The sequence below is a fragment of the Monodelphis domestica genome, chromosome 5, assembly GCF_027887165.1.
Source record: "Monodelphis domestica isolate mMonDom1 chromosome 5, mMonDom1.pri, whole genome shotgun sequence".
NCBI classification, from domain to species: domain Eukaryota; kingdom Metazoa; phylum Chordata; class Mammalia; order Didelphimorphia; family Didelphidae; genus Monodelphis; species Monodelphis domestica.
The window spans coordinates 262,351,426-262,364,452 of record NC_077231.1 but is presented as its reverse complement, the minus strand read 5'-3'; the positions used below and the strand labels follow the sequence as shown (position 1 = coordinate 262,364,452).

Below are 13,027 nucleotides of genomic sequence, written 5' to 3'. Positions count from 1 at the left end.
AAAAGGAAGGTTTGGGCTGAAAAGAAAACTGAAATTGTTTTCTCCATTTACAAGTCAGTCCCATAGAAGGCCCTCATTGTGACTCTGGAGCATTGTTTTTCATTAATTTCTATGACAAGGCACCCAAAGCACATGGAGCTAAGAGCAACAAAACAAAATAAGAAAGCAGTCATGACTTGGCACAAAGTGTGACAACTTAGAAAAAGGCAAATGTTTCAATATCTGAAGTGAGGTTGATTTTCTATGAACAACCTTTTCTCTTCCCAACAGTATCATATTCTTTTCCGGCACATTTAGGACGCAAGTCAAGCTGTGTCTTATTTTTTATTATAATAAACAGTCAGTTGACTATAACAAAGACATATTAGTGCTGATCAGTTGAAAGCCAAAATACACCATCAGCTGGGAGTGGGGGGGTGGGGACAAAAAAAAAAGTCAACTGATAAAATAAAGGACCAGCCGTCTGGAAAGCTCTATAAAAAGAGAATAAAAAAGGCAGTGTTCTTATGAGACTACCACAGGATGCCAAAATATCTAGCGAGGGCTCTTCTGTGGCTGTCATTTCTGGAAACTAGTAACTAAGGCTAGGAAACCCTTTATATTAATGTGGTCTCATGCTTAATGTTTCTTGAATACCTATAATAAAACACGTACCACCCTCCCCCCCAAAAAAAATCTACTGAGCCATATTTAAAATATGTAACACACAATACTGAGTAAGATTCTCATATGGGTAAAATCATTTCAGTGGTACAGATTGTTTCTTTACAATTGTACTTTTAAAATATTTTCACTTTACTAAATTGTGAGTATGAGTATATAGAATAGCAAGGATGAATATTTCTTAATCAATATATATGCAAAGAAAATTCAGAGTAGGAAAATGACAATTTTTAGAATAATAGGCTAGAGTTGGGGTAGGGATGGGAATTAGAAAAGAGAAAGAAACAAAGGTAAAAAACCTTACCATCTCTTGAACTGCTTCTTTCTCATGATCAAGGTCCACACTTAATCTGTCTTTCATTGAAGTTAACTGAAATGAAAAGGTAAATTTTGATTAAAAATAAGAATTTGTTTAGAATTTTCTCTGCTCAGTAGACTTCCCTGAAATTAAATTTTCTTTAAATAAAAAGTGAGAAGGGATAACTTTAAAATGATTTTGAATTCAAGAAAAATGTTATATTAATAATAAAAATAATTACTAATATTTATATAGCATTACTGTGTTCCTGGCACTGTGCTAAACACTTTACAATTATTACCTCTTTGACCCTCAAAACCAACCTGGGAAATAGGTGCTATTATTAGCCATATTTTACACATGAGGAAATGGAAGCAAACAGAGGTGATTTGCCAAGGGTTGCATGTTAAATGTAAGAGGTAAATTTGAACTTGAATCTCCTTGACTCTAAGCCCTATGTCACCTAGCTGCAATTATCTACCTCCGTGTTACTATGAGGATCAAATGTACTAATTATTATTAAAGCATATTAATATGTTACACACATTCAAAATATTTTAAGAAAATCCAGTTTATTTACAATTATTTTTTAAAATCTAGCACTTCATCTCCAAATAATTGGCAACCTCGTGACAAGCATTTCATTTGACAAAGATCTAGGGGTAAATGATTAAAGAATATAAACAACGACCAAAAGAACAAATACAAACTATTAACAATGACATGGAAAAGGTGCTTTAAATCACTAATAATTATAGAAACACAAGTTATAGTGACTCTAAGGTTTTACTTGACAGCCATCAGATTGACAAAGTTGACAAAGCAGAAATGACCAATGTTGGAGGAGCTACAAGTATATTAATGCACGGTTCTTGAAGTTTTAGATTGGTCTAGCTATTGTGGGAAGCAATTTGGAACTGTCCCCAGAAAGTCACAAAATTGTGCAAACCCTTCGGCTCAGTGATTCCATTACTAGATTCATACTCCAAAAAGGTCAAATAAAGAGGGAAAAGAGTCAAATGTAAAAAAAAATATTTATAGCAGCTCTTTTTTGCATTGGCAAAGAACTGGCAACTAAAGTTGAACCCATCAACTAAAAAATGACTAAATAAATTATGGTATATGTATATTATTGTACCCTAATATTCATAGCAACACTTTTGTGATAGCAAAAAAAAAAACTGGAAACAAAGTCAGTTGAACATATTGTAAATATAGATTTAATGAAGTATTATGTCACCTGAAGAAAAAAATAAATATGAATTCAAAGAAACTTAGATTTATGTGAACTGATTCAAAGTGAAGAAAAAAGGACCGGGAGAAAAATAAATATAATGACTCTACTTAATGAAAACAACACTAAAAGACAGCAGAATTCAATCTAATCATGAATAAAAAAATAATGAATGATATGTATATTCTGTCATATCAGCTGGCTGTGCAAAACTTTTTGTATACTTTTGTTAAATGAAGGAGTGCTATGAGGAAAAGAGTGTTCCATGGAAGTCATTATTGACTTTAAAAATATGTCAGTATGATTAATAACTTTATTTTAAAAAAAGATCTTGGGGTTTAAGTAGATTGCAAGCTTGAAATGAGTTAACAGTGAGATATGGTAACCAAGAAAGCTAAAACAAATTTTAAGATGCATTAAAAGATGGTCTCTGGAGAGAACTAGGGAGGCTAGTTGTATTGTATTCTGCATGGGTGTGAATTCACTTGAGTATTGTGTTCAGTTTTGGGGGCCATATTTTAGGAAGAATATTAGTAAGCTATGTATTTAGAAGAGGGCAACATTATGGTGAAGGGCATCACACGCATCTTGGTTGAAGTAATTTGGGATGGTTAGTCTTCAGAAGGAAAGACATAGCCAGCACATGATGAGAAATGGCTCATGGTATTTGAAGAATTGTCCTATGGAAGAAGAATTAGACTTGTTCTTTTTGGAAAAATTAGGAATTATGGATGGAAAGTACAAAGAAGTCAAAATTGGGTTTCAAAACAAAGAATTTAAATTTTATCTGAATAAACAGCATGTACACAAAGAAAGGGAGTAGGTGACTGGGAGACCCCCACCCAATTAGAACCAATGAAAACTGACTGCCATCAATTCCCTGCTGTGAAGCATAGACTAAATATGTGCAAAATAAATCCAAAGTAATTGGGGAACGGGAAGCAGCTAAGAAAATGGGGGGGGGGTCACAAAGGAAATAGTATTTGAGCTAAAATTTGAAGAAATATATGGATTCCCCACTATTCGATAAAAACTGCTGGGAAAATTGGAAGACAGTGTGGGAGAGACTAGGAATAGATCAACACCTCACACCCTACACCAAGATAAATTCAAAATGGGTGAGTGACTTAAACATAAAGAAGGAAACCATAAGTAAATTGGGTAAACACAGAATAGTATACATGTCAGACCTTTGGGAGGGGAAAGGCTTTAAAACCAAGCAAGATATAGAAAGAATCACAAAATGTAAAATAAATAATTTTGACTACATCAAACTAAAAAGCTTTTGTACAAACAAAACCAATATAACTAAAATCAGAAGGGAAACAACAAATTGGGAAAAAATCTTCATAGAAACCTCTGACAAAGGTTTAATTACTCATATTTATAAAGAACTAAATCAATTGTACAAAAAATCAAGCCATTCTCCAATTGATAAATGGGCAAGGGAAATGGATAGGCAGTTCTCAGATAAAGAAATCAAAACTATTAACAAGCACATGAAGAAGTGTTCTACATCTCTTATAATCAGAGAGATGCAAATCAAAACAACTCTGAGGTATCACCTCACACCTAGCAGATTGGCTAACATAACAGCAAGGGAAAGTAATGAATGCTGGAGGGGATGTGGCAAAATAGGGACATTAATTCATTGCTGGTGGAGCTGTGAACTGATCCAACCATTCTGGAGGGCAATTTGGAACTATGCCCAAAGGGTGCTAAAAGAATATCTACCCTTTGACCCAGCCATAGCACTGCTGGGTCTGTACCCCAAAGAGATAATGGACAAAAAGACTTGTACAAGAATATTCATAGCTGCGCTCTTTGTTGTGGCCCAAAACTGGAAAACGAGGGGATGCCCATCAATTGGGGAATGGCTGAACAAACTGTGGTATATGTTGGTGATGGAGTACTATTGTGCTAAAAGGAATAATAAAGTGGAGAAGTTCCATGGAGACTGGAACAACCTCCAGGAAGTGATGCAGAGCGAGAGGAGCAGAACCAGGAGAACATTGTACACAGAGACAAACACACTGTGGTATCATCGAACGTAATGGACTTCTCCATTGGTGGTGGTGTAATGTCCCTGAACAACTTGCAGGGACCCAGGAGAAAAAAACACCATTCATAAGCAAAGGATAAACTATGGGAGTGGAAACACCGAGAAAAAAGCAACTGCCTGAATACAGAGGTTGAGGGGACATGACAGAGGATAGACTCTAAATGAACACTCTAATGCAAATACTATCAACAAAGCAATGGGTTCAAATCAAGAAAACATCTAATGCCCAGTGGACTTACGCGTCGGCTATGGGGGGTGGGGGGGGGGAGGAAAAGAAAATGATCTATGTCTTTAACGAATAATGCTTGGAAATGATCAAATAAAATATATTAAAAAAAAAAGAAAGAAAGAAATATATGGATTCCAAGAAGAAGTGAGGAGGGAAATTTATTTCAGGTCTGGGGGACAACCTGTGCTCAAGAATAAGTTGAAGGAATATCCAGTGAAGCAACAAAGACCGAGGGATGGTCTTTATTGTATATGATGTGAGGAAAAATTGTGCCAAATTTAGAGAAAGTCTTTATCCAACTGCCATTATATGATAGTGAAAGTATGAGTTTTTTGCTAAAGATAAGAACATCTCTTATAGTTTTCTGGAGGTTGTAGAGGAGGGTCTGGAGATAGGATTGTAAAGGAAGGGAGGGAGGGAGGAAGGAAGGAAAGGAGAAAAGGAGGAAGGGAGAGAGGGAGATAAGGAGAAAGAAAGGAAGGAAGAGTCATTAAAGAACTGGATAGCATGCTAGGACTGGAGTCATGAAGACCTAAGCTTAAATCTAGGCTTAAACATTTACTAGTTGTGTTATTCTGGGCAAGTCATTTAACCTCTGTCAGTCTCAACATCTTCATATTCAAAATGAAGGTAATAATCATCTACTTTCCAGGGTTGTTATGAGGATTTAACAAGATTTTTAAAAGTGCTTTGCAAATCTTAAAGATTATAGAAATGATATTTTTGTTGTTATTATTTTTTTTAATGCTTATCTTCTGTCTTAGAATCTATATTAAGTACTGGTTCCAAGGCAGAAGAGCAATAAGGGTTAGGCAACTGGGGTTAAGTGACTTACCCAAGATCACACAGGTAGAAGTGTTTGAAGCCAGATTTGAACCCAGGACCTACTGTCTCTAGGCCTGGCTCTTTATCTAGTGAGTCACCTGGCTGTCTCTGTTATTATTATTTAAGCCTCAGAAGAGAATAGAACCTGGCTGTCTCTGTTATTATTATTTAAGCCTCAGAAGAGAATAGAAGGAAGGCCAGAAAAAAATCATAAAAAAGTAAGACAGCTTTGGAAGTTAGATGTTGAATTTTATTATATATTTTAAAGGAATAGCAAGCTGGAGGTGAGAAAAAAAAAAACTTGGATGATAGCATAGACATCATAAGTACCAAATGTGCTGGTAATATAAACCTAGAAAAGATAGCTAATATGTTGGAGCCTAGACAACATATGAAAAGAATGGCAGTCTAGAATGTTGCTGAATCTAATAAAATGAAATTTAATATTCATAAATACAAAGTTCTACATGTAGGTTCAAACTCAACCTCCCAACTATGAAACAGAAATGAAAATCTGGAGAGCTAATAGAACTACAAACTCAATATGTGTCCACAGGGTAATATGATGGTCCTGCAAAATCTAATTAGACCCAATAAACATTGTCATAGTATCATGAATGAAGGAGATGAAAGTCCCAATAGTTTGCACTGGTCAGATAACATCTCAGTCACTGTTTTCCAGCATTTAGATGGCTATCATGTGGAAGAAACTGAAAATTATTCATCCTGGACCCAGAGGAAATAACTAAGAGCAGGGATGGAAGGTATTCAATTGTTTCAGTCATGTCTGACTCTTTATGACCCCATTTGGGATTTTCTTGGCAGAGATACTGGCATGGTTTGGCATTTTCTTCTCCACTTTATTTTACAGATGAGTAAACCATGGCAAACAGGGTTAAGTGCCTTGTCCAAGGTACACAGCCAATAAGTCTGAGCTCAGATTGAGATAAGTCTTCTTGATTTTAGGGTTGGTGTTCTATCAACTGTGCCATCTAGCTGCCCAGATGGAAGTTACAGAAAGTCAGATTTAGGTTTATTATAACAGAAAAGTTCTTAACTCAAGCTATCCTGAAGTAGCATAGATTGCCTTGGGAAATAGTGGGTTCCCTCTGTTTTAAGGTCTTCAGGAGAAGGCTAGATGACTCCTTTGGGAGAATGTTGCTGTAAGAGTTTTTATTGAGTTACTGATTGGACTGGATGGTATCTGAGGTTCCTTTTAATGCCAAAATTCTGTGATGACAAAATCCCATGATCCTAAGGATGCTGATAGTCACAGCTATAGGTCTAGGAGTTCCTCTTCTTTGTAGTGATCCTTCTCAAAGAGAGTCTGGCTAGGTTTCAGGTCATTCATTTCTAAGGAGAGTTTAGGACTTCTGAGTGGTAGTCAGATAGTTTGATCTGCTATGTCTTGGACCTAAAGCCTGATTTAGGAATTTAAGGGTCACTCAAGGTTTGACTCAAAAGAAACATAATTCTTGGTTTGGTCATGAAAAGAATCACTTATCTACTTTAGAATTTCCCAGACATTGGGTCAAGATGAAACCCTTCAGGGACTGAGTAACTCCACAGCAATCAGCTTCATTTAAATGTGTACCTGGGTAATGATGCACAAGGCTTGATCCAGAGATAACATATATTGGAGAGAAAGAGAGACAGAGACAGAGACAGAGAGACAGAGAGACAGAAAGAGACAAAGGAACCTTAAGACCTTGTTCTCAACTCTTTTTCAGGTGTGAAAATGAAGATTTCTGGTCAGATAACATGAATCTCTTAATATATTCCACCTAAGATACTAAAACATCATTATTTTGGCCATAGAATCCACAAATTATAGTGGGGGGAAATGGAATGTTACATATTAAAAAACCTAAAAATAAGTGGAAAATAATTATAATCCTTTTTTCTTTAAAAAACATAAAAGAGGTTAGTAGAAACTAAAAGTTACATATGAGTATCCTAGAAATTTTCATATTATACTAGAACCTTACATTTCCATATCCTATTCATTCAGGTGAACTTAGGTAGAAGATATGGATCAGACAGGAAAGGACATCAAGATCAGAGCATGAAAGCATAATGACAAACCAGGGCAGAAAATAATAAACCTGTCTGGCCTGCTAGGTTTGCCAGCTGACTTCATATATTTCCAGTTTAGTTACATTGTTTGAAGTTAGGGCATTCATGGCTTAATTCTGTTTCCACTTCAGTTTATTATATATGTTTTAAAATCCTGCTATTAATATTCCTCTATATAGCCCCAACATGAGTGGCAAGTGGCAAGTCATTAGGAATAGTAATAACAACTATCTCACCAATTATAAGAATTCAATGAACTACCATTAAAAGCATTGTCAGTGGGGGCAGCTGGGTAGCTCGATGGATTGAGAACCAGGCCTAGAGATGGGAGGTCCTAAGTTCAAATCTGGTCTCAGACACTTCCTAGCTGTGTGGCCCTAGGAAAGTCACTTGACACCCACTGCCCAGCCCTTACCACTCTTCTGCCTTGGAACTAATACACAGTATTGATTCCAAGATGGAAGGTAAAGGTTAAAAAAAGGTATTGTCAATGATGAGAATTAAATGACATAAAAAACATAAAATACTTTGCAAACTTGAACTCTGTTATAGTTATTTTAGAGAAGTATCTAGTGGCTATGTGCAAGAATTATCAGAAGTAGAAGTGTCTGTCAGTGGGGAGAACAGTTAAGAAGTAGATGAAAAAAATTCAAGTCTGAGGTCATGAATACCTGGAATAGGGTCATGGCCATGGAAATGTGAGAAGCATCTTGAATGAAGAAGTAATCACGTTGCATTTGGAGGTCAGGGATAAAAAAGAGGCATCAGACAAAATTATTTTTGAAGATGTGAGCCCAGGAGAGTAAGAAAATATTGGTACCATTGAAGATAGGGAAGGAAGAGGTGGCTTGAGGAAGGAATTTAGTTTTGAACATATTGAATTTCTTGAGAGCAGGAAAAATGGGCAACACATTATGATACCATATAAGTAGTTGGAGAATCTAGGCTGGCAAACAGGTGAGAAACAAGATCTGAAGAAAAAGGTTTGAAAGTCATTAGTTAGGTATATGCTTATGGTATATAAGATTGGTTTACCAAGGGTTGTGAATGACATCCCAAAAAGGTAAAAGGAGTATAAAGTTGAAAAAAAATTTTCTACCCTTATAAAGAAAGACAGAGACACACATGGGGCCAAGGCTTCAACTAGGAAAAGCTTCTCCATTTGGTGGATGGATCAAGAAAGAGAAATCACAAAGAAGACAGAAGATGAGTCTTCAAGGTAAGAGGAAAACAAAAAAGTGTCACGTAAAGAAATTTCCCAGAAAGGAGAGAAGTTTCAAGAAATATGAGTCTCATAAGGACAATTAGGACTACAAATATTAGGTAAATTTATTTCATTTATTCTCATCTACCCCATATTTTTATTTATTTGGGATAAGAGGTTATTTTTCTTTGGCTAACTTTATTTTGCTTTAGGGTAAATTTCTTAGAAATTTCTCATTCTCATTTGTTATCAATGAATTTATTTATAGATGCTGACATAGAAGTAACTGATTTTCAAGTTATCCTTCCATGAACAATATCACTTGTACATGCCCCTTTACACCTCTCAATTTCACATTGAAAACTAGTAATGATGGTTCTATATGTGCATGGCATTTAATCACTTCCAACTAATTCAATCATGTCTCCCAAACTAGTAAAATGGAGTCAGACCATAAAACAGTTAAATATTCTTTGGGAGAAACTTAAGCAATCAATCAAGTAAGACCAAATTCTAAGGCATCATGATTTCAACAATAGCTCATTAAAAGCCTCTGGTGTGTATTAGAAATAAATATTTTAGTGAAAGAAATTTTGAGTAAGCTAACTTTATTAAGATATCTTTCACTTAGTAGATAAACATATACATAATACTAGACTAATGGTAATAAATAACTGGTTCCAACAACAAATAAAGAGCAACCAAGGCAAGGAAACCACAGCAAAATTGTCCTAAAGTTCAAGACTTCAAATGAGAGAAGGAAGGAAGGAGTAACAGAAGATATTTTCAACCAGGAGCTTGAGACTCTGAATAAAGATTCTGGATATATACTTTTCTTCATTTCTCATGGCCCCAAGCTACCACTCATGGAACCTTCATCTTAGTCCCTAACAATGGAGCCATTTGTATTCTAGGCTCTTAGCTCCTCTCTCTCTCTCTCTCATTCTGGATAAGAGGAACACAAATGGGGAAGTTATATTTCTATGGATCTAAAAAAAAGTTAAAAATATAAATTTAAAAAATATTTCTATGGTTCCATTCCCCCTCCTCCTATGATTCTTCACCAGATAAAAGACACTATTTATCAAGCCTCCTTCCCTTTTCCGTGCAAAGCTGAAAATTAGTTGGAAGAGAGGATGGGGAAGATTAAGGATTTCTTATGACCCAGGAAAAGAATTCTAATTATTCTATAAATTAAAAAAAACACTTAGCTTCCATCTTAGAATTAATATAATCCTTTGAAGGATTTGCAATTTCTTCAGGATTGGTATCTTATTTTTTTAAAAAATCCTTACTTTCCATCTTAGAATCAATACAGTATATTGGATCCATGGCAGAGAGTGATAAGGGTTAGGCAATGGGGGTTAAGTAGTTTGCCTAGGGTCACACAGTTTGGAAATGTTTAAGGCCATATTTGAACTCAGGACCTCCCATCTCTAGACTTGGCTTTCAATCTACTAAGCTACCCAGTTGCCCTCTATGCTATAAGTTTTTTATAGGAAATTGGCCCAATAAGATAATCATTTCTTTTGAAAATATCTGTGTAATATTATTTCTTTTCAAAATTAGATAGTTTTTAAATGAAGAGCCATCTGAAACTTTAATTATTACCATTAATTATTATTACAGCTTGGGTTAGCGAGGAAGTCTTATCTTACCTTTGCTATCAGAAGCATTGCCTAACTTTTCCTTAGGATAGGGGAAAACGCAATAATTTTTATACTGTATATTATGAGAAGAGTGCTCATTGAGTTAGTTGGTGCCTGTTCATTTTGGGAAGGAGTCATAGAGGGATGATGAGTTGGACTTGGCATTAAGAAGGAGGAAGAGAATGTCTGTGTTAGATCTGGTGCACCGTAGGGTGTTCTACAAGAATATTCCCCAAGAGATGCCATATGGCACACTGTGGAACATCATGCTCACAGAAGAATCAAATAACTGTTCACCCAAAGGGCAATGGGAACATATACCATGAGAGGCAGCAGGCTATAATGCCAAAAAGTGAGGCAAAACCCATAACTGATGGCATGTCTACCTGGAAAAGGAAGATGGCCAGTCATCTAGTAAGAAGATAGACAACAGAGTCATACTTGAGGCATCACGATACCAGAAGAATGAAAGGGACACCTCTAATGAGAGGGAGAATCCTTTTATGGAAGAGGACAAAGGTGAGAATTTTAACTTGGAGAGGCTGCAATCGGTATCAATTTAAAGGATGCCAGGCCCAGAGTTAGGAGGCCCTGGGTTCAAATCTGTCCTTAGACTCTTCCTAGTTGGGTGATCCTGGGCAACTCACTTAACTCCCATTGACTAATCCTTACTGCTCTTCTTCCTTAGAAGCAAAAGTACATAGCATTGATTCTAAGATGGAAGGTAAGGATTTTTAAAAAAATAAGATACTTGGGGGCAGCTGTCTGGCTCAGTGGATTGAGTGTCAGGCCTAGAGATGGGAGGTCCTAGGTTCAAATCTGGCCTCAGACACTTCACAGCTGTGTGACCCTGGGCAAGTCACTTAACCACCATTGCCTAGCCCTTACTGCTCTTCTGCCTTGGAACCAATACACAGTATTGACTCCAAGATGGAAGGTAAGGGTTTAAAAAAAAATAACATACTCAATGTGATTTGGGATTTAGGCCTTAAAAAAAATCACTCTATAGCAAAAATGAATAATATGGAAATAGGTACCAAGTGACAACATCTGTACAACCCAGTGGAATTGTTTTTTGGTTCTGAGAGGGGGGAAGGAAGGGAGGCGGGAAGAAAATGAAACATGTAATCACGGAAAAATATCTTTAAAAAATAAATAAATGAAGTTTGGTAAGTAAAAAAATAAAATGAAATAAAATAAGATACCTACCCCAAAGAAATTGTAAATCCTTAGAAGGATCAAAAAAGGATTATTGTGATGAGTACAACAGACCAAGAAAGAAGCAGATTACTATCATTTCCCCCATAACTCAAATACTTCCATTGAATCTTCTATATAACACTTTTTAACTGCCTCATAATTAATCCCAAGTTATCAAATTTAGAAAATGAGAAAAGGTTTCCAACAACTGATCACTTTTCAAAAAAAAAATGCAACTTAGGAAAGAATCCCTTCTCAGCATTAGTGACCCAACAATAAGTAATGGAACAGACGGAAACGTATTATGCCCATTTTCTTTGGAAATTCTGCTGGTCCCCCCAAGCATGCAGATATTTCAATTAAAAAGGGTCATTCATCAATGTCAAAAAGTTACAGTACCTTGGTAATGAGTCTCTGATCCTCCTCCATTCTTTGTTTCATAGCCATAATTTCACCTTCTGAAAACAAAAGAAGAGAAAGGCAGACCATGAAATTACATGCTTCTGTCCATGCATTCCAACTGTGTACGCTAGGTCAGTCTGTAAGCCAATGGAATGCGCAGTGGCCCAAAGTCCTAGCAGGACTGTGACCTTCACAACCGCCCTTGACCTTCCCAGCCTTCTTCCTGCTGTTCAGCCTGCCGGTCAGATGGAGATGAAGAAGTAAGTTCAAGAGCTAAGTGTGGCTCGGAGCCACCACTTTCCCCCAGGATGAGCCAGGGACATCTCTGCTGTTAGTCACAGCCAATACAAAGTATGTTAGCAGGTCATTCTCTCTCTCTCTCTCTTTTTAAAACCTTTACCTTCCATCTAAGGATCAATTCTAAATATTGGTTCCAAGGTAGAAGATTGGTTGAGGCTGGGCAATGGGGAATAAGTGACTTGTCTAGGGTCACACAGCTAAGAAGAGGCCACATTTGAATCCAGGTTCTCTGGACTCCAGGCCTGGCTCTCTATCCACTGAACCATCTATCTAACTGCCCTCTAGCAGGTTATTCTTGATTACACCTGCTAAGCTTTAGAGCAAATGATAAGTAAAAATATTTTGGAGGGTGCTATATTTGAGCACTGTAGTCATACTCCTGCTAAGTGACCGAATTTTATTTTCACACAGTTCAGCTTTTCACTGATCAGCCTAATGACAGTATGGAAGAGTTAGCATGAGATCAATTATATTTGCAAGTCACCATATATAAATATATATGTAAATATATAATATAAATAATATAATATATATACATATATATAAATGCACCCATTTAGTAACTTAGTGGAAAGAGACATCAACACCACGGTTTGTGATACAAATTCCTGTTTATGTTTTGAAATGAGCCCCAGAAAATGAAGCTAAGAAGCATGTTTCCTATGATGCTTTGCTTCTGTACAAATCATACTCAAATATGTATGAATAATTATCTAAACTTTTGCAGAACCATCATAGGACTTTTGACATACAAATGACCACATACCCTCAGCTGTTTCCATTTCTCTAAGCATAGAAAACATCAGATGAATTAAATTTCTTAAATCTTAGTCAAGTGACCAGAATTAAACAACTCTCTCATGATATCATCAAGTTCAGAAATGA

At 36.2% G+C, this 13,027-nt stretch overlaps 1 protein-coding gene across 3 annotated transcripts in view; it reads right to left on the bottom strand.

Moving 5' to 3' along the window:
• Positions 1 to 13,027, bottom strand: part of C5H10orf67 (chromosome 5 C10orf67 homolog) — a 133,450-nt gene that overhangs the window by 86,861 nt on the left and 33,562 nt on the right. For all 3 annotated transcript variants that reach the window (XM_056800121.1, XM_056800120.1, XM_056800119.1), the window contains exons 7-8: positions 11,840 to 11,898; positions 968 to 1,033 (exon numbers count right to left, since the gene is read on the bottom strand). In XM_056800121.1, the coding sequence (XP_056656099.1) occupies positions 968 to 1,033; positions 11,840 to 11,898 (125 nt within the window). The remainder of the gene's footprint in view (positions 1 to 967; positions 1,034 to 11,839; positions 11,899 to 13,027) is intronic.